General features: G+C 33.9%; 1 protein-coding gene across 3 annotated transcripts in view; it reads right to left on the reverse strand.

The window, feature by feature from the left end:
- Nucleotides 1–23,566, reverse strand: part of GRID2 (glutamate ionotropic receptor delta type subunit 2) — a 1,512,615-nt gene that overhangs the window by 560,802 nt on the left and 928,247 nt on the right. For all 3 annotated transcript variants that reach the window (XM_032239845.1, XM_032239843.1, XM_032239844.1), the window contains 3 exons: nucleotides 22,716–22,769; nucleotides 13,495–13,668; nucleotides 6,118–6,279 (listed from right to left, as the gene is read on the reverse strand). In XM_032239845.1, the coding sequence (XP_032095736.1) occupies nucleotides 6,118–6,279; nucleotides 13,495–13,668; nucleotides 22,716–22,769 (390 nt within the window). The remainder of the gene's footprint in view (nucleotides 1–6,117; nucleotides 6,280–13,494; nucleotides 13,669–22,715; nucleotides 22,770–23,566) is intronic.

Consider the following 23,566-nt stretch of genomic DNA (forward strand, 5'->3'; position numbering starts at 1 on the left):
ATCTTTAAGAGTATAATACTTGTGGCGTGCTGCTTTTTAAGTCTATGCCAAGGCATAAAGTATTAGAATTGAAGCGATAACGTTAATTTTATTTGACAATGACATCAATGTATATTTGAAAAATACAAAAGAATCATCTCCAAATAAATGAGAACCAGTAATTAAGTTTGGAAAGTTGATCAGGCCAGTCGTAAAATATATTAAACATCAATATCTTCCTTATACAGCTACAGTAACTAATTTGAAAATCCAATGGAACATCTCATTTATGATAGCATGCACACATGCATTCATACATGCACACACACATGCACACATGCACGCACACACATGCACACATACACATCCTATAAAATTTTAGATACAAATACAATGAAAATATATGCGAGGAACACTGTACATTTTTGTTTTGTTTTGTTTTGAGACAGAGTTTTGCTCTCATTGCCCAGGCTGGAGTACGATGATGCAATCTCAGCTCACCGCAACCTCCGCCTCCCAGTTTCAAGCTATTCTGCTGCCTCAGCCTCCCAACTTACTGGGAATACAGATGCCTGCCACCATGCCCAGCTAACGTTGTATTTTTAGTAGATGTGAGGTTTCTTCATGTTGGTCAGGCTGATCTCAAACTCCCGACTTCAGGTGATCTGCCTGCTTCAGCCTCCCAAAGTGCTGGGATTACAGGTGCGAGGCACCGCACTTGGTCAACACTATAAATCTTGAATGAGGGTTAAAAAAAGCTGACTATATTGATAGATGCCATGTCATAGATGGAAAGACTCAATATTTTTAAACTATAATTCCCTCAAAAATATTTTATAACATCCATGTAAATAACAATGGCACAGGGGTGCTAATATTTGGCAAAAATAAACATTTATTGTTAAACATTAACTGCTAATTTTTGAAAAAAGAATAAAAATGAAAGGGCACTTATTCTTACAAATTCACACAATACACTATAAACCTCAGGTACAAAAGAGTACTTGAGAAACAGCAACCTTGCCCATTACTGGACATTTGTACTACTTATGTCAACAACATCATTTTTTAATTCTTTTGTTTGATCCCCATAATAAGAATATGAATTAATTTAGGGAAACTTGTTCTCTTCTTGCTTGTACTTTGTGCGGCAGCACACACCTTTGTAATATGTATGCAGCATGCCCTTAATATAGGCATTTTGTATTTACTTCAATGTAATTAAAAATTTTATCACTAGAATATTCCCATTGTAATAAAGAGCCTGACCTCCTTTGTGTTGCTGGCTGCTGACTTCTTTTTAAGCGTTTGCCTCCCTTTCTTTGGCCCCACATCTGTACAGGCTGATAAAGAAAGGCCATCCCACAACTACTTATTTGACACCTGTGGGAAACTTGAGCCTCTCAAATCTCCAGCCCACATGAGTGGGAACCTTTTCCCAGCCCTAACCCCTAGTCACCAGAAAGGTCCAGCCCACTCCCTCTGTTTTGCCCAAACCAGCCTGAATCGGTTTGGGCCCATTCTGTTCTTCCTGGGAGTCTTTTTGTGAGTAATGAACTTTCTTTTTCTCTTGATGTGTGGAGTATCATCAGCATTGATATCTAAATCGGATAACCAAAAACACTCATCTGATGAAAAAAGTAATACAATTTTTTAAAATCAATTTTTAAGGTCAGTTTGAAATGTGAGACAAAAAAAAATTGAACATTTGCAATCACATATACTATTCAAACTGAGTCTCTTAACACAAAGAATCGATATGTTCCTCTAAAACATGACAATGAGGCAGAAGCTGACAGGGACAAATGTACAAAATAAAACTTCCCACAAAATAAAATTTCCACACAAATAAAATTTCCTTTCTAATTTCCTTCCTAAAAAGTCCCACAAAATAAAATTTCATAATTATTATATTCAATAATTGTTTTGGTTATAAACTTTCTAACAGAAATATCTTATATATTGAATTTCTACATGAGAAATACCGACATATTATGGTGTCTGACTATTCTTCCTCCTGATCCTCTCATTAAATAAGTGTTTCCTAAAGCAACCTTCTAAACTATTATTTTGTCTTTGTATGAAAGCTTCAGGAGAATAAATATATTCAGTTTCCTGCATCCTAGCCAAGCCATGAATTAATAAATTGGCAGGATTAGAATCATGTTCAACAACCTCCCTTGGATTTATACCTGCCAGCTCTCTGCATAGATAAAGCTGGAAGATTTTGGCAGCACCTTGAGTCTAGATTAGACATATTCATTTTTCAGTTGAAAAGTCTTTCTCTGCCAATATATTCAATACATTTAATCCTCAAGTACTTTTTTTGATAACAGCCCAAATTCTCATTAAAATTATCCTTTGCAAAAAAGGAACAGCATTGTTATGATTTGAAATCCCCACCAAAACTCATCGTGAAATGTAATTACCATTCTAATGGTGTTAAGAAGTAGAAACTTTAAGAGATTATTAGGTCATGAGAGCTCTGCTTCATGAATGGATTATAGTAGTGGGTTAATTGTCACAAGAATTTGGTCCCCTTTTTGTCTCTGTCTCATGTGCTTGCTTGCCATGTGGTGTCCTTCCACCTAGGATAACCCTTGTCAGATGCCAGCACCAAGCCCTTGGACCTTCCAATTCCAGAACTGTGTGCCAAATAAATTTATATTCTTAATAAATTAACAAGTCCATGGTATTCTAGCAGCAGAAATCCAATCAAGAGAGAAAACTTGCACCAATAAGTGGAGCTGTTGCTATAATAAATACCGAAATATGTGGAAGTGACCTTGGAACTGCATCATGGCTTGAAGACTTGGAAAAAAAAAATGTACTGTTGTGAATAGAGCTTTAAGAGGAATTCTAGTGAAGGTTTGGAAGAGAAGAGCTGTAGAAAAAGTCTGAATCTTCTTAAGGGTTTATTTAATTTGTTGTGACCAGAATACTCTTAAAATATGGAGAGTAACGGACATTCTCATGAGGTCTCAGACAGAAATGAGGAACAGGGTATTGGAAACTGGATTGAAAGCCATCCTTGTTATAAAGTAACAAACACCTTGGCTGAATTGTGGCCATACTCTATGACTTTGTAGAATGCAGAACTTAGGAGCAATGAACTAGAATATCTGGTGGAAGAAATTCCTAAACAGCAGAGCATTCAGGTTTCTGCCTGGCTACTTTCACCTGTTTATTGTAAGATGTGAGAGAAAGAAATGACTTACAGATAGAGTTTATATTTAAGAGAGAAGCAGACAAAAAATTGAAAAATTTACAGGCTCACTATGTAAAGAGTGAAAAAGCATGTTCAGGAGAGAATACCAAATGTGCAGTCAAGTACTGTTTGCTAAATATACTAACATGGCTAAAAAGGAGCCATGTGCTGTTTATCAGGACAATAGGAGAAAAATTTAAAAGGAATTTCAAAATCTTTGAGGCTGCTCCTGCCCTCACAGGCTCTGGAAGGCAAAATGATTTCAGGGGATATGCCCAAGGCACTCATCATGGGCACCCTGTCCAGGGTCACCTAGCAATTATTCTCCCTACATTCCAATGTAACATTCCTCAGCTGCCCCAGTTGTGGCTCAAGTGGACTCAGGTGAAGCTGGGGCTATTACTCTGCAGAGTGCAAGTGGTAGGCTGTGGCAGCATCAATAGGGTGTTACATCTTCAGGCAGAGTATGAGAACTGTGGCTATGGGTTCCTCCACCAAGAAAAGCATAAAGACCCAGACAGAGACTTGCCTCTAGGGTGAAGCCACCACAGACAGCCCCTACAGTGTTGAGTAAAAATGTGGGTTTGGACTTCACAAAGAGTTTCCACTAGGGCAATGCCTGCGGAGCCACGGAAGTAGGACCCTCCCTAAGACCACAGAGCTGTAGGACTAAAACAGCATGTGACTCCAACCTGTGAGAACTGCAGAAGCTGAGTCCAGCAAAGTCCACGGGTCAGGGTTGCCTAAGGCATTGCAGGCCCAGTGTATCCAGAAATTAGGACACAGATAAAATAATATTTTTTCTCAGCTTTATGACTTAATGTTATTTTTCCTGTTGGGTTTTAGACTTACTTGGGACCAGTTATTCTTTTCTTGCCTATTCCTCTGTTTTGGAATAGAAATGTCTATCCTATGACTGTCCCACCACTGCATTTTGGAAGTAGGTAATCAGTTTTGAATTCATAGCTTCACAGCTGGCAGAAATTTGCGTCATGATGAATCATGTGAGTCTCACCCATATCTGATTTAAATGAAACTGTGAAATTTGGACTTTTGAGTTAATGCTGAAACAAGTTAAAACTTTTGGAACTATAGGGATAGAATGAATGTATTTTATATGTGAGAAGAACATGAGTTTTGGGGGTCCAGGAATGGAGTACTATGAATTTAGTGTCCCCTCCTAAATTCACATTGAAACTTAATTGCTATTGCAATGGTATTAAGGTAAGGATAGGGACATTAAGAGGTAATTAGACCAGGAGGATGCCACCTCATGAATAGATTAATGCCCATATCATGGGAGTGTATTAGTTATCCAGGAAGTGTTGGCCCTCTTTTTCTCTCTGTCTTGTGTAGCTGCTCACCATGTGATGGCCTTCTGCCATGAGATGACACTCTCCAGATGTGTGTGCCATGGTCTTGGACTTCCCAGCCTTGAGAACCATGAGTCAAAAAGCTTCTGTTTTTTTTTTATAAATTTCTCAATTTGTAGTAATCAGTTAGAACTGCAGAAAAGGGATTGATACAAGTACCAAGAGAAAGATCCAGTCTATTCACTATTCAAAATATTTTCTCTACTTCTAGTTTTTGTACATTGTTTAGTTTACTTCTAATATTAAATTTTTATATTTTACTCTGACTTTTCTAAGGGCATTTATATTTCATTTGACTAGCTATTTTTCTTTGGGTTTAAGGAAAGAAAGGAAAATACACACAGAAAGAATAAAGATGGGTAAAATAAAGAATATAAACTTCCAAATGTCTGTCTCTTTTGTGTAAAGAGTATAGGGGAATTTGTTTGTTTTACTAATCATTTCAGTTTAAATCCAAGAGGCTGTGCAAGACAAATGGAAAATGTCAGAAAGGATGACATGACAAAGAGTCTAATAAACTGCAGAATGCTTATACCACTGAAAGGAGCTAAACCACATAAACTGCCTTCTGAGAATGGAACAGGTAACTAAGCCAAACAGGTTCACAACCAGGATAAGCAACACATTGACAGTGAAGAAGAATAATGCAATCAGTTTCCCCAAATAGTTCACAAATGCTGCAATATATTATCTACTTATGAATCCTATCCTTATCATGAGATAAATGAAAGGCCATCACATCAAATGTCTTGCCATGTATATAGTCTAACTGAAAAAGTGCTTATTAAACCTACTGTTAATTTTTTTAGTTGATGGTGTGTGCTTTTTCAAAGCCTTTTGTACTTTGCAACAGGCAGCAAAATAATTCCAGTATCTCTAATGCTAATGACATAGTCAAGTCAATATATTTCAACCACGATGTTTTTTTACTTGCATAAAATTCCATTATAAATAAACAAGGAAGCTTCCCTTTTTTTTTTTTTTGAGATGGAGTTTCACTCTTATTACCCAGGCTGGAGTGCAATGGCACCATCTCAGCTCACCGAAACTTCCGCCTCCTGGGTTCAAGCAATTCTCCCTCAGCCTCCCGAGTAGCTGGGACTACAGGCACGTGCCACCATGCCTAGTTAATTTTTGTATTTTTAGTAGAGACGGGGTTTCACCATGTTTACCAGGATGGTCTCAATCTCTTGACCTCGTGATCCACCTGCCTCGGCCTCCCAAAGTGCTCGGGGAAGCCTCCCTTTTTATATGTTGATGACTCTCTCACCTTTTTCTTTTTAAATATTTTAAATGCCAGATGTAAGTGATGGGGAGGACGGCAGCAAATCACGCTGCCACGTGTGTACCTATGCAACAATGTTGCATGTTCTTCACATGTACCCCAAAACCTAAAATGCAATAAAATAAATTGGAAAAAAAAATGTTTTGTTTCCCCATTACACTGTTTTGTAGTTTGAATTGGCAGAAATATTTGAGACAATAAAACCTTTTTCTAAAATATGTTAAATAATTATTTATCATACCCTTTTCACCTAAAAATTAAGAAGAAGTTACCTTCTTGATGGTCTCCAACATTGAGCGCCCACCCTGCCAGGGCTTCGAGTTCTTTCTGATACATGACAAACTTGCCATACTGTGCCACTTCCGGTCCTCCAGCTTCTTATGAAAAGCATTAGCAAGCAGAAGCACCGTGTCATATATGTAAAGGTTTGAAATCTGAAAAGACATTAGAAAGTGATCATTAGAATCATTGACATCAGTCATCAAGAATAAGGAGTAAAACAATTGTCTCAGCTGCTGCTGTTCATGTCGTAGATGGCTGGTTGGCTGGGTTATTTATTAATCGGAAGGTTTCTTTTGTCATTTTCTGGGCAATTTTGTCATTGAGAATGAAGTCTTGTCTGACTGTATGCCTCAATTGCTTTTTCAGCTTATTTAGGTGTGAAAGAGAAGATTAAAAAAAGAAAGAGATAAATTTCGACAGAGATAAGGCTGTTAGTGTCAGGCCTTGGAAAATCATTGGTCCTTATTTCTCTCTGAGGAGGTAAGAATCTAAGGGCTTAAGATTGGTAGGGCAAATTGAATAATACATTTTCTGAATATGTCAAGTTGTGGCATTCTAGTTATTCAAATGGAAAAATACCAACTTGATCTTATATATGAGTGTCATACATACATAAAATGAAGCAGTCAACTGTGTGTATGTCTGTGTATATGGAGATGCTGTAATGAAATAATGAAATAACAGAACCATTTATAGCTTATATAGGTATACACATGCATTGCAATTCATTGATTTCACAAATACCATAAACTATTAACTGTTTGTGAATGTGTGTTTACATTAACACATTCTTCTAAGGTACCCATGATTAGCTTCTTTCTACATTCACAGGTTGTAAAATAAATTAATAGATTGGAAAATAAATTATAGCCAATTTTTTCTAAGGTTAATTGTACTCTTACAACTAAGTCTTGTCAGAGCTACTATTTATATTGTCAGTTAATCACCAAAGGTACTTATTTTTCAAAGAAGTTAAAAATTACTCAGAAAACATAATACCAAAAGGGATCCTAGGTCAATAAAAGCTGATTAATGTTATATTATTACCTCTGAAGGAAAAACTCAGTATAAAATAAACAAAATGAGAAATCAATGTAGTGATGAAAATTAATTCCATCTTAAAACATTTGTGTTTTTCAGATTTTTAAAAGTATATTGTTATGGTTTTCCCTAAAAACACAAGGGATTGTGGACTGTCCTCAGATTATAATTAATCATGGAGGAAATTTTTGAAATAGTCTACCCACATCACAGAATGGTACTAAGCTTTGGCTACTGAGATAGAGGCCGATGCTATGCACAGCTTTTGATAAGAGTTTCCTAACAATGCATTGTGAGTTTTCTTTTACATACCATGTAAATCTTCAATCATTTGTGTTTGTTAAGCATCATTTTACATGTATAATACTTATAGACCTTTTTTGAAGAGACATTGAACACTCAATGTTTGTCCTTCATAAGGAAATATCAGGACTGGCTATTTTCACTACCATCCCAGCCACTTCCCATTTTGCCCAATGATTACTAGATAGACTACAAAAGAATGGCTGAAATCTGCTATAAATGAAGAGTGACACTTACAGCTAACACTAGTCCATGAATCAACAGTCAGGTTGGAATTAGGCGATAAAGACCCAGCAGGAAAAGATAGACGTTACAGGAAGTATAAATGTCCAGGGAAATCAAAATAATATACAATTACCTGGCCTTTCCTAACCTCTCCTGGTTCCACTGCCTATAACTTGGTTCCTCTCACTTCTCTAGCTTTATTTTACTCTTCCCTTTGGTAAACGTGTATTTTTTAGGTAAGGAGATATCAAAGGATGCCACCCCAAAAGATTGTTGGGGTGGCATCCTTTGATATCTCCTTATCTTTGTCGAACTAGTTGACATTTTTCAGTATTTGTTTCAAAGGTTACATGCTGGGAGAATCCTACCCTACCAACTTCTCATCTTCTTTTCCTATCTTACACTATGGTGAGTAGTCTCTTTTTATTTATGAGAACACATAGTGCATACCTCTTTAAAACACATCAGAATACTTTTTTAAAATCTCCCTTTTGCACAAAAATAAATTTCTTCTGGATGGGGAAGGAATCTTTACATCTGTATATTTTACACCTTTTCTCCTTTATATATTTTCTCCTTCATTTTTCCCTGTAATTTAATTTATTTCCCTTAGACTGACTAAAGCCTAGCACATACTTGGCTTTTGATAAACAGTTATCAAATAAAGAAGACAAAGGATGGAAAGAGGAGAAAAGGAAATTTAATTTTAAAGCTAGGTATGTTTGACAGAAGTTGAAACATAAAAAATCTGGTAACCTGGGTTCTATCCAAACTTGACACTTCTGTGGCACATTCTCTTTTGCATACCCTGAGGCATGTATTTTGAGCATCTATGCTAGTCTTAAAGGTGAATACTTTGTACCTGTTATGTGACAGGCATTTCCAATAAATGACTACATCTTCTCATTTGTCCACATTCCAAACTGCAGGATCAAGAAGTGGTGGTGATATTCTCTGAGATTTTCATTACCCCTCCTAATCTGCCACTTATTTTACAGGCAAGTTTCCATTATTTGAGCTTCATGCTTTTTCCTATACTACATCTTATCACTTTTGTCTGTCATTATTAACTGATCTTTTGGTCAGTTTTTATTTGTGAGGTCTCTGACTCCTCTTTCACAATAATACCAAACTATCTCTCATCATTTAAAAAGGTCACTGCAATTTCTATACTGATAATCTTCACTTCTACTTGGCCTCAACCAACACAAATGACCATTTACTGGCAGAAACATATACCACCTCTAAAATCATAGACCTCAGTATTTCACATATGGCCATTCATTTCTTCCCACCTTACTTACTGGCACTACACTTGTTCTTTGACATCACCAAACCTCCAACGCCCACCTCCTCTACATTACGAGCTTTCAATATTTAACACCATCTACGGCTTGGTTTGAAATATTTTTCTTTTAGTTTTCATCATCTGGCATAGTTTCTAGGCTGATCATCTTAGTTCTCTTTCTCTGTCTTTCTTTTGTGTTTCAATGTTTTTATTAAAAATTTAGTATCCAGGATTGACACATTATTACAGATGTGATCTGACTAGGAGAGAATACTGTAAGACATTAGATTTCTTTATCTTAGCAAAATTCTTCTGACATAGAGACCATGATTATATTAAAATGGTTACAGCAAATATGATTTGAATGATACACATACTTAATTTACCTTCAACTTAAAGGTTTTGAACAGCTGTCAAACCAGGATTCTTCCATCTAGGCTTCATGTAATTGATTTTGAACTTATATTTTATCTGTACTATTTCAAATTTAGGCTTATTATTCAGTCGACACTAACAATTTGGAACATGATTAATACAACGTAAGCTTTCTCTTCTAGCTTTATGCCATTTACAAATTTGATGGGCATGTTTTATTCATTTTCATTCATGTAGTGATAGACATTTTAAAAAGTACTAGGCCTAAAATAGGATCTTGTGAATGACCATAGAGAGCTCCTTGCATTTCAGGAATAGAATACTTATCAGTGCAGTTTGAATGTTCCTCTGGTGCTGCAATCCTCAAACTCGGGACAAAAGAACTCCTGGTGGTAGGCTGTAGATATCAGGAAGTACTCAAAGCTACAGAATACATCTAAGGCATATTCTGGTCATATCAATACTGTTTAAGATTTAATTGTTTCATTTAGATATCAATTTTGTTTGAAGATTTGGAAAAATACAACTAAATAGTTTAGTTGTAAAATAATTTGAAGTATTACTTTTAATGGTATAGAAACAGAAATGTTATAACTTTTAAAGATAATAATGAGATTTATATATTTTTGAGCTTTATTTCTCCTTCTGTCTGAGGTCAGAGTATTCACTATCTTCTGCCTTTAGCAGCCCTTTGGTGAAAATGTTTGTCATCATTCTATCAGGACTTATCAATATCTTTCCTAAGGATGTCATGCAAAAATTTGTCAAACACCACATAAAAGTCAACATGCAACACATAGCTTTATGACATTCTCCCAATCTAAAAAAAAAAACTATAAATAAGGGCTTAATTTGGCAGTGCCTGTTTTTAACGAACCCCTATCGTCTTATCTGAAGTACTCCAAACCATTTATTTAAACCATTTATTCTACAGTTTATCCAAACAGTAACATTTAATATGCCAAACTCTGTGAGAAGCTTTTTTCCTTTCTTTCAAAAATTGGGACAATACACCAATCTCCTGTACCTTGGTCCTCTTCCTAAGTGTTTCTCCAGTATTTCTGAGCTATCATATTTTGATCACCCATGCTGACTGATTGGCTACTCTGGGCAATATTTGGCAAGCTTAATTCAAAGCAGTGGGCCTACTCTTGCTATCTCCCTGCTCCTTCTAAACCAGTGGATTACTATTTTTTAAAATGAATTTTACTCTAACCTTTTCAATTTGAAGACAATTTTTCTTAGATGGAGAAAACAGAAGCAGAAGTATTAGAATGTTTCTGTTTTTTCTCCATTAGCAGCCAAACTAACATTAATTCCACCAAGCAGTAAATGGATCATTTCCTGCTTCTTACATATGTTGCTAAAAACATTGTTTTCTAGCTAAAAGTTGTTCTTTAGTATTTATTTTTCAACTTCAGCTAATCCTGGGTTTTAGTCTTTTGGGCACTAATTAAAAAACTTATAAAATTTATTTGCTGTTTTTTCTAAATTTTACTTCTCTATGTATATTAAAATAGGTAACAGTCCAGAGATTAAATTTTATCACACATAAGAGGGGTGTTAATATATAACAAATCCTCAAAGCAAAGGTAGTTTTCTTCTATCTGTGGGTTTGACAGGACCAAGAAGAAGGTATGGGTCAGAAGGAAGGTGGTGCTTCTCATACAGCTTTATTGTTTCGGGTAAGATTAGGAATATAGACATAAATAAAATATGTGTTCCCAGATATGGAAGTCCTCATCAGCTGAAATAGAAAGATTATATTGATAGGTAAACATGCTGTAAAATAATTTCTGCTTTCCCTAAATGACACAGTCAATAATTTTTCTTAAGTTTGTACTTCATTTCCTGATACTTCTTTCGACAAAAACAACTTTTAATATTTTATAATTTTCTAAATCAAAATTATTTCATTTATTTTTTCTATTTAGAATTCTATCATTTTCATATCAATTATATTTATGACCAGTTAAAATGCAAACATGGGCCATTACAAGCATATTGACACAGTTTGGCTGTGTACCCATCAAAATCTCATCTTGAATTGTAGTTCCAATAATTCCCACATATCATAAGAGGGACCTAGTGGGAGGTAATTGAATCATGGGGGTGATTATCTGCATGCTATTCTCATGATAGTAGTGAGTTCTTATGCGATCTGAAGGTTTTATAAGGGGCTTTCCCCACTTTTGTTCAGCCCTTCTCTTTCCTGCTGCCATGTGAGGAAGGATGTGTTTGCTTCTCCTTTCACCATAAATGTAAGTTTCCTGAGACTTCCCAGCCCTGAGGAACTGTGAGTCAATTAAGCCTCTTTCCTGTACTTTATAGTGTGAGAATGAACTAACATACATATACATAAGGGTGGAACTGAAATTTAAAGAGACGTTGTTAAGGCTTCAGAGGACTTACTTTGACTTTTGCTTTCTCCTTTATTACATTCAAAAGTGTATATTCACACAGATCCAAAGCACTGTGGTATGTATGATGGAGGAAATGGTAGAGAAGCATGTTATAGGTACTTATGATGCTGCGTTCTTGAAGGGAACTATTTATGTTGAGACAGGGATTCACTTTGACACCCAGGTGGGACTATAGTAGCACAATCTTGGCTCACTGCAGCCTCGACCTCTAGGGCTCAGGTGATTCTTCTCCCACCTCAGTCTGCTGAGTAGCTGGGACTACAGGCATGTACCACCATACTCGGCTACATTTTTATATTTATTATTATTATTATTGCAGAGATGTGGTTTTGTCATGCTGCCAAGACTGGTCTCAAACTTCTGGGTTCAAGCAATTCTCCACCCTAGCCTCCAAGATTGCAGAGATTACAGGTGTAGCTACTGCACCTGGCCATGGAAAGGACCTGTTTTAAAGGACCTTAAAATCTAGTAGGGAACAGAAAGTAGCAGGGCAATGATCCTGGAGCCAGTCCACTCACTACCATGATAATAATTAGAAGAAATGGTTGGATAAATGGTAAATCATTTTTTTTTTAATTCAAGGGTGACTAATGATAGAGATCATCTTATTTATCTAGTATTATTAGAGAGGAACTAGTTTTCCTAAGGTTATATTTCCAAACTATTAAAACTGAAAATATCGAAGTACAAAAATGTTCCCTATAGTAAATATTTTAAAGAACAGGTTTCTAAAATATATTAGGTTTTGCTGACTTCTAAAATTGGCCATGACTTTAATATTTGCTGATATCTCAGGGTTATTGTTTAAATATTAACTTATATGCTAGGATTACAATGGAGTGATACCTTTAGGAGTTGTTTTATGGCACAGATTTGTTTTTGCAGGAAGAGTCCTATACTGACAGGATATATGAGTTAGTTTATCTGATTGATTTTTTCCCCTGTCTCTTGCCTTGAGAGGGCTCCTTAAGGCTCCCTGCTGTTGTCCAGTGTGCTTGTTTTGTGTAACACCCACTTCAAATTGACATATTGAGATCTCTAGTGCAAGGTGAAAAAAAAATCAGATAGGCTTTTTCTTAAGAAAAAGAAATAGGCTTCAAGTAAGTATTTGAAGGGCATTCTTATGAGTAAGCTACAGGGACTTGGTGGTCTCTGTTTTGCTGTTCATAGATTTTATTTTTATCTTTCAAATTCTTTGTTGTATTCTGGATGTTGAAAGTTTCAGCTATATCCTCTGAGTTGGATATGACCATACAATGCTACAGCACTTTTGTGATTTCTAACTTTTTTTCTTGTTGTTTCACTTATTCAAACTGGAGACTAATCTTTTTAGAAAGAATAAATATCTATGTCCTTCTTATGCCAGCAAAGTCAAGCACATTTATTAGCTTAATAATTTAGAGTTTGGAATCAGCAGTAACAATTACAAATTCACCCATGAGAAATATTATGTATCTACTTGTTTAGAAGAAAATAACCCCTACTTATTATATTTTTATTAAACAAGTGGAAATTTTTCTATAGTGAGATCAAAAGGAGCAAAAATGTAAATTCTTAGCACTTTCTTCCCATCAGAATTAGGAAATTGCTGGAGGAGGAGAATTGTTCAGAAATAACATGCATAATTCCGAATCCAATGCAACTCATAAAGCTCTCCTTAAAATTTCCCAACAAAGCACCCTGGAAGAAATACGCTGGCATTTATAATATACCTCCATATTTTGAGCAAATGGATCCTTTGGATCACACAATGTTGAAGATATTCGATGGTTGCCACGGAAACACCGCTGACTTATATTCTGGGGAACTGGAAATGTCTGCCGAATAATTGTTAACCTTCCAATTGACCTTCTTACAAGTTCCTGTACATCCACATCGTTTATTTCCTATAAGATAAGAGGTGGAAGAATTAGAGATACTTTAATACTGTAACAAAACGCAAACCTATTATGAGTTATCTGTAAATGTTAGGGATCCTGTTACTATAATATATTCTGAGTCCAATACAACTCATAAAGCTTAATATTTAGTGCACATCTAAATGAAAGCAACATTTTCGTTAAAATGATCAATTCATTTGTATTTGCTTTAAATTATATACATTAGTGCCTAAACAATTCTAAATGGAGCAATTGATTTAGATATGGTTATTAATAATAAGTTTGTAATTTATAATGTTGAACATTTTAGAAACATAGGTGTGGTCAAAACGTTTAAAAAGGTCACAAAGTAAGTTGCTATTATAGTTCATTATTAATTAGTGATTTTCAAATACCTATTATTTTGAGTATCTAGGAAGGTAGTTGCCATGTAAGAGTTATACATATGCACATGAGCATGCATGCATGCACAGACACACCCACACACACACATAATTAGCAATGAAAAATTTGGCTTTTAATTGAGGCAAGTAGAGCAAGAGGATATATATGGAGTTTTTCTAATAATTTATTAGGGTTATTGATATTAACTTGTGCGTTTTTCTTGGTAAGGAATAGATGAAAAATTCTGTTGTTTAATACAGTCTGAATCAGGATGGGATGAGGGAGAAACCCAGCGCTCTTTATCTAAATGAATTTTATCTAAACAAATTTTATCTGTTCTAAATGGAATTAGAAAAAAATGATCAAAACAAATTTTAGTTTTAAGGTAGTCTTTACTAGAGAAGTTTGTGCTTAATAGCGTTCATTTGGAACATTTTAAACCAAGGAAGTCTTTGTAATTAACATACTATTGGTTTCAATCAATTCTTATGGCAACAGAAATAAAAGATTGGACACAAAATAAGTTTTGAGCTGCAGTGAGATGTTTGATCTAAGAAGTTATTACAGAAAAATGATAGAGAAAAAAGATAATTCACAGGTGTAAATTTTCTTTTTATCCTTACCAGATTAATTACACATTATTATTTCTTGTAGCATATGTTAGATTAAAAAATCATCTTTTATTTATGACCTTTATGAAGTATAGATTTTTCTGAAAATAAAATAATGCCTGCCATCAGCTAGATCTAGTGTAATATCCTGGATTTCTGGGCATTTAATCAATCCTTAAGGTGCCATAAAAATGGTTTTTCTCAGTTTAAAATGCTGTCTTTTCCCTTTAGTCTGTGTCATTTCACTGGCCACCAGAAACTTTGTCTGGCAAAAAGCAGGTCACTTTTAAATTCTATGTAACCTATTCACAAAGTAGGATTAAATGGTGTCCTGTCAACTCCATTTGAAGCTCTGGCTTTTTAACCAGACATATTTTAAAGTTAATTAATATGAATATTGCTATTCAATGTCTTTCAATTTTTTTTAATTCCAAATGATACAGACAGGAACTTTCACTTGAAAGGCAGTGAAAAACTGAACCACTTTTCTCATAATATTAACTAAGTTTTCTTACATATATGGTCATCTTTGCTTTAGCAATATTAAGATTTATCAACATTTTTATCAAACAGCACCATCTCTATCTATCCCACTCATAATGAATTACAAATCAGCATACCGGATAAAAATTTACATTTAATAAGTATCTACTATATGTTAAGCAAAATACTAATTACTTTATTATCTCATTTTCTGCTAAAAGATGATACTCTGAATCATATGCTCTTTATTCTCAGTTTATAAACAAAGATTCAGGAAGACTTGAAGCTCTTCATTCACAATACTCTGTTTATGGGATGAATTTATAAATGTCATAAAAAGAAACAGTCTCTGAAGAAGTTGTACAAGCCCATATTTCCTAACAGGAATTATTTAGATTAATATTTATGAAAGGTAGAAATTAAAACTATAAAGATACATTATTTCAGCATTTAATTTCCTGATGATTCTGTAGGGAATGATGAAGTCATCTATCATGAGCCGAAGGCTTTAAGAGGACATTTTTCAAACCCACAGAAAAGGAAAAGGGCTGATTACCTTTTACAGGTTTCCAAAGATGAAGTTCTTGGGCACCTAAACAACTGAAATATATTTGAAGAAATGTCAATTTGAATTGACTATATTTTGCCTATTATTATTTGAGGAAGGAAAGAGAAAGTAATTTTCTGGGAAGAAAGAATCTGCCATTCTGAATGTAATTAACAGACAGTCTGTCTCAAAAAATTCACTTGCAATTTTAGTCTTGACATCTGATCTCAAAAACAGTTTAACAGTGATATGAAAACTTGATTAGGCAGCTATTTCATATTTACAGAACTTTACTTGTGCATTTAGGAAGGGGCATTTCAAGAGTGGCAGATGCAATGTTATATAAACACTGAAAGACAAGTGATCGTATAATCTATAAAGCGATCCATTTAAATGGAAAAAAATCCAGAAATAAACTTGTGTATTAAAATATGAACCTGTTATACAATCTACTAGGATCCACATTATTCTAATGCTTTGATTTTTTTTAAATGTTTAAACTGCCAGATTTTTAAAAATAATCATGTGAAGAACTAGTTTACCAAAAAAGCACTCACTCTCCTCAGCCCCCAGCACCACAAAATAGCTTAATCTTTTAAAAGATACATAGTGTTCCTGAGCTTTAAGTAATTTAAAGAACCCAGATTATAAAATTATTTTCCTTCTTATATTCTTTATTTTATTGAGTATATTTATAAAAGTAGAATTAATTTATAAAAGTAGAATCAATAAAAATGATTAAATATTTTTTAGTGAGTTAACTTTTCTATTTTACTTATTTAGGAGTAAAGGTTACTTAAAAACTACTAAGAATCAAAGTCAATATGTCCAGCAAAATATTCTTATTCACTTTGCTTTAATAATTGAATATAGATTGAATGCTGAACTGTGAAAGATCCAAGGAAGAAAAAAGAATGCTAAAATATCTTCTGGGGATACAACCCTATCTAGAAACAGCCATTTCCCAGAAGAAATCTGTTAGGAGAAGTGAATCATTCCTGAATTTTTGTAGTATATCAGCTTTAGATTTAAATTAATAAGATTGTGGGGAAGAAAAGACTCTCAAAATCCATTAGGTTAGATGCTAATTTAGACTAAAAAATCTACTTCAGAGGAATAGTTTCCTTTTTCCCATTCTTATGCCTCTTAGCATCTAACAAATATTCTGGCTCATAGTAGGTATTCAATAAATGTTGATAATATAAAATCTAATTAATAAATGAAAGGTAAGATTTTATCATCTTCTAAAGACTGATAACTGAAATTTTAATTCTAGATACCAGAATTCTTTAAAATGTTAAACAATTCTAAATAAGACAGATTTTAGTATTGAGATTAAGCCATCTACTATGTGGTGTATTTTTTTCTTGTTTATATTTTTCATATTCTAGCAAAGATGACCCTTTGATGCTTCCATAAAATTTAACATTAATATGACTCAATTAAGCAAATGTTGAAAAATGGAACAAAACCAACTAAAGGCTATATATCAACAGGAAGAGAAGCAGAATGGTAACTTTCTACTTGAAAGCTTAGAAGTGAGCAGTTCAATTCATCATTAAACTAGAAAAAATAAAAAACATCCATTACACATGTAGGTTTTTAAAATCTCAAAACAACAAAACCTCCCAAACCTGCTGGGCATGGTGGCTCATGCCTGCAATCCCAGCACTTTGGTAGGCTGAAGCAGACAGATCACCTGAGGTCAGGAGTTTGAGACCAGCCTGTCCAACATGGTGAAACCCTGTTTCTACTAAAAATACAAAAATTAGCCAGGAGTGGTGGCACATGCCTGTAATCCTAGCTACTCAGGAGACTGAGGCATGAGAATCGCTTGAATCTAGAAGGAAGAGGTTGCAGTAAGCCGAGATCACACCATTGCACTCCAGCCTGGGCAACAAGAATGAAACTCTAATACAAAAAAAAAAAAAAAAACCACCAAACCCAAACCAACACCAAACCCAAACCAACAACTTTCTTCTTAAAGGTAATACTCGGGTGTGATTAACAGAGAATTATGTCCTAAACTATTCAAATTAAGTAAAAACCAAAAAGCTAGTAGAATCACATCAAGACAACAAAGGTCATATTCAATATTATCAGGCAATGGAAGGGTACATGAAGCGTTGAACTTCTTGCAGCCCTAAACAGTGCACATCTTCCTATCTGAATTTCTAACTTTTGTAAAACTTAAGTAAAGTGTTAGGCCATCTGCTTCAGGGCCCTAAAGGGATGACAATACTTGTATGGAAAGGCTGTTCTGTACTGGATCCACTGATTATGTGGAGAAGATAAATACTATTACCAAGTACTAACATATGATTGATTACACCATATGAGTTAGCACAGCCTCTCATTATTATAGCACACTTAATGCAAATGAAAAAAATATATTGTTTTCAAGTTTCTACATCAATTTGTATCATGATGCACAATGCCAACTTTGATTTATATTCCCTCCTTAAAAAACTATTGATGCAATAAGATTAAATCAATGTCTGCAATCCCTTTTAAAATTAGCAACAAAAAATAGCTACACAAACAAAACTAGACCGATTCATGTTCTCCATGTTCAGCCAAAATGGGCTTTTGCATATTTTGAGGGATTTTTTATTATTACATTTAGGTTTCTTAGCTTTCTAGCAATTTTGAAAAATCCACGTTTTTTTCTTTTATAGAAACTAGGGATAATTATAATTCATCCATTATAAATTTGTATAAACAAGTATGTAAATGAAAAGTGTGCAAGAAAAGTGTAAAAGTCATTTTCTGAGGCACATTTCAGAATAAAGTGGATGAATGAGATAATAAGGTGGGTGAATGGAATAGTTTGAAAGTAAGAGTGTTGATTTTGGATAAACTGGACAATAATTTTTTTTTTTTTTTGTAGAGGTGAAAATACAGAAAATATTTGCTCATTATCTGAGTTTTAACCTTGTTCAGACAAAAGTATTAACCAATGTAACATAAATGTTATGGGCTGTTGTATTTTTAAGAAGTTAGGTAATGTGACTTGCCAAAAAGAAATTATACCTCTGCTGGGAGATAAGAAAGTAGGGCTGCAGATAAGAAACAGATAAAGGTTTCAGTCATGGTTATGGTGAAGTTTTATTAGACAATTTACAGTAAAAAACCTAGGTTTGAAGGATGAGAAAAGAATTGAGGTCTCCTTAATCATCTTCTAGGCTTCTAACATTTGTTGAGTTATTTACCAGTTATTAGATTGCTTTGTTTATATGGATGTTTTATTTTGCGAAATAGTGGCCCAAATTATGGTATATCCATTTAATGACAATATTTTCATTACCAATATTTTATGAAATAAAATATAAGTTTAACAATATGAATCATAATGCTTATGAAAAATACAATAAAATATTAATTTTTATTCTTCTTTCCATACTATTTATTACCAATGAAATACATGCTATTCAGGCTACACCTATATAATTATGAAGAGGTCATTTCTTCCAAAGTACAAATTGAGCTTTAAACAGTGGGTAAGTGACCATGGTGTTCTTGGAAGCTCTACTTCAGTTCAAACTTTTAAGTTCAGGGTATGCTTTCACATTAAATTGGATATGAAAAAAATAATTAAGGGGTTTCTTTGGTAATCTTATCAACCAATAGACGCTAATGGCCATTTGTAAGCATCAATTCCTCTAGCTTAATCCATGTCTCTAAGGAGGTAAGAAGTCACTTTATGTTTCTAGTCAGCTCGATTGACATGAATAGGTAAAATGGCTGTAGTTGGTTTCTCATCAGGATATCTATGTAATCTATCCCATGTCTGACTCAGGATGTGAAATAAAAACAAAAGATTAGAAGAATCTTTTTTAAAAAAATCTAGAAAATAAAACAAAAAAAAAGCTAGTGAATAAATAGCTCCCATCAGGTTATAACTAAAGTAGAGGAAATTTCCAAGATGTAAACCATAAAAATAATTATCAAAAAACAAAATCCTAAGTGAAAAGAACAAAGCTGGAGACATTATGCTACCCGACTTCAAACTATAATACAGGGATTACACTAAACAAAACAGCATGATAGTGGTACAAAAACAGACACATAGATGAATGCAGCAGAACAGATTGCCCAGATATAAGGCAGCATATCTATAACCATCTGATTTTTGACAAAGCTGAGAAAAAACAAATGGGGAAAGGATGCACTATTCAGTAAATGGTGCTGGGATAACTGGCTAGCCACATGCAGAAGATTGAAACTGGATCCCTTTCTTATACCACATATAAAAATTAACTCGAGATGGATTAAAATCTTAAATGTCAAACCCATAACTATAAAAACCCTGTCCGACAACCTAGGCAATACATAGAAATGGGCAAAGATTTTATGACAAAGATGACAGAAGCAATTGCAACAAAAGCAAAAATTGACAAATGGAATCAAATTCAGCTAAACAGCTTATGCACAGCAAAAGAAACTCATCAGAGTGAACAACCTACAGAATAGGAGAACATTTTTGCAAACTATGCATCTGACAAGGTCTATTCCTTAAATTCTATAAGAAAATTAAGCAAAGTTAAAGCAAAACCAAACAACCCCATTTAAAAGTGGGCAAAGGACATGAACACTTTTCAAAATAATACATACAGGTGACCAATAATCATAAGAAAGAAGGCTCAACATCACTGATCATTAGAGAAATGTAAATCAAAACCGCTATGAGATATCACCTCACACCAGTCATAATGGCAATTATTAAAAAGTCAAAAAATAACAGATGCTGGCATGGTTGTGAAGGAAAAGGAATGCTTATACATTGCTGATGGGAGTGTAAACCATTGTGGAAAACAGTTTGGTGATTTCCTCAATGGCCTAAAAGCAGAACTACCATTTCACCCAACAATCCCATTATTAGGTATATGCCCAAATGAATATAAATTGTTCTATCATAAAGACACATACATGCCTATGGGTTCATTGCATTACAATTCACAATAGTAATGACATGAAATCTACATTAATACCAATCAATAGTAGACTGGATAAAGAAAATGTGGTATACATACATCATGGAATACTGTGCAATCACAAAAAAGAATATCATGTCCTTTGCAGAAACATGAATGGCACTGGAAGCCATCATCCCTAGCAAACTAATGGAGGAACAGGAACTATTTGGAACACCAAATACCTCATTTTCTCACTTACAAGTGAGAGCTAAATGATGAAAACACATGGACACAACAAGGGGAACAACACACATGCCCTACTGAAGGGCAGAGAGTAGGAAGATGGAAAGGACCAGGAAAAATGAGTACTAAGGCTTAATGCCTGGGTGAAAAAATAACCTGTACAATAAACCTCCATGACACGAGTTTACCTACATACAAACTTGCACATATACCCCTGAACTTAAAAGCCAAAAACAAAACAAAAAGCAAACAAAACAAAACCAACCAAAGCTTCACACTGAAAAAGACTTATTTTAAATCCCATTATCATCACTAATAATTGTGTAATATTTGATAAATTAATTTCCTTGAAATTTAGTTTCCTTGAAGAAAAATTGATATGAAAATATTTAATTTGAAAAGTTATGGAGGTTTGTCAAATTTCCTTTGCTTTGTCTTTCCCTCTAGCTCAACGTTTAGTAATTCTACCTGAAAAATTAAGACATACTAGAAACTTAGAAGGCATCAAACTTTATTGAAAAGCAGATCTCCATATATGTATTGCCTGAGGAAATATCAGAAAAAACTATCTTATTTTTACATGAGAAATACAGTTAAAATTCATAGAAAACTAAAGTTTGGCAGATTTGTAAAATGTTTTCAGTGTCTTTATTCTGAACTAAAAAGGGTCATTCCATCAATGAAGTCTAGTGTAGGAGAAACAACTTGAAACCGGAAAGTATTTTTACTTTGCTGTGTAAACAAAGGAAAGTCATTTTTTCTCTATGGACCTCATTCCCTCAGTACTTCATAGAATATGGTTTAGTATTCCATAAAATAACATATGAGAGAATGATCTCTGAAGTTTAAAGTGTTATGATCATTATTGCAGTTCCGTTCTTGAGTGTGTCATTTTCCAGCACTGTTAAGAGCACCTGATAATACCTCATTTAACTTTTATTATAAACCTGCAAAATAACTGTTATTATACTTGTGCAAATGAATAAACTGAGGCACAGGAAGCTGATATCCATGGTATAACAGCTACCAAGTTTTATAGCCAGGATTGAACCTGTCTTGCTGACTATAAAACCAGGATTCCTATCCAAAAATACTATTTTGTCCCTAAAAAAAACCTTATTATTCTAGAATTCTCTATTTAGTATGATAAATAGTGCCTTATTTTTATTCATAAATAATAGGTAAAACCAAGTGCTAAGTCTTGTTGAGGAAAAATCTACATGATCACATTACTTGTCCATTACTGATCTGCTCATTGTTTCTTCCATTTCTGACTGGCAGGTGCTAATGGAACAATGTTATTCTACAGGGCTTTTAAGTTGTAATATATTTTTAATCCTATGTATTATCTTTGCAAAATCAAAAGACTTTCACAAGAATTTGACAAGTCTACAGATTTGAAAACAGTTGTACTTCCTTATGAAAAGGGAAAAATCTGTTCTCTGTTTATTCATATTCATATGCTGAACTTTTTAATACTCATATAAGGAGGGTGGACATAACAGTTCTAGAAACAACATTAAAATATAAATGGAACACAAGCACTCCACTGGGAGGAGTTAACTTTGCTTACAAAGTAGAACTGTACTTTTTATAAAGATGATCTCCTTGAGCAGGCAGTATGAGCCAACAGAAAGAGCTAAGAGATACTCAGTGAGAAAGATTTTTTCCACTTATTTGATTCATATAAATGCCTTTATCATTTTTAAAAACTGTTCATTCTATTTTTGTTAAACAGCATTCACTCAATAAGCTCAATGTTTACTTCATGTTCTGTTTCCTCTGAAAAATTCAAGGCCATTGGAAATGCTATAACTATATATGTGAAAAGAGGACACAGAGTTAACAATAAAGTTTAATCAGATTTACCTCATTTATAATGATCCAGTGACAGTCAAAAGCAACCAAATTAGTCTCCACAACCTGGAATAGAAAACAAACCAGCTATCAGTCAAAATTAATCAGGCAAAACAAACCAAACTAAATGAATACACTTTGCAAATGACAAAAAATAAATTGTATATTAGAAAGGTCTTTGTTACTCAATTGAAGATGGAAAAATAATTAGCAAAAACACTTTAGAAGCATTTGTCTTTGACACATAGATGCATTGTAGACTTGCTAATTAAATTCAAAAATATAATTCATCAAAACCTAGAAAACCATGGGTTTCAGCAGAAAAAATGTATAAATAAAATATTCTGTCTTGTGATTTAACTGAGAGTGGAGTTAAAATTTCAAATCACATTCCCTACTGAAAATAAACTCGATAGCTTTTTATCATCTACCTAATAAATATCAAAGTACATAGCTCCTACAATCTGGCTCTAATTTAATATTATTATCTTCTGCTACTTCTCTGTGTATATGCTTTCTACTGTTTTGACTCTGTAAACTGCTCTATATTCTCCTAAAAATCTTTGTCATGTGTATTCTAAAATGATCTAATTCTAAAATTATCTGAAAGTTAAATACCAAAAGTGATAGGCAACGTATTAGCATTAAAGCATGGATGGGAAATTTTAGTAGCCTTAGTTGGTAATAAGATGAAAAGAAATAAAATATATTTAAAAGGAAAAACAAAAATATATGGGCAGCTCTCTTGTTTGACTAACTTCAGATAACATTTATTCTAAATGATTCTTGGCTTAGGCCAAAAAAGGAAGCCTCAGATGTGTGTGTGTGTGTGTGTGTGTGTGTGTGTGTGTGTGTGTGTGTGT

Source organism: Sapajus apella, unplaced genomic scaffold, assembly GCF_009761245.1.
Source record: "Sapajus apella isolate SASKATOON/1434 unplaced genomic scaffold, GSC_monkey_1.0 scaffold45, whole genome shotgun sequence".
Classification (NCBI taxonomy): Eukaryota; Metazoa; Chordata; class Mammalia; order Primates; family Cebidae; genus Sapajus; species Sapajus apella.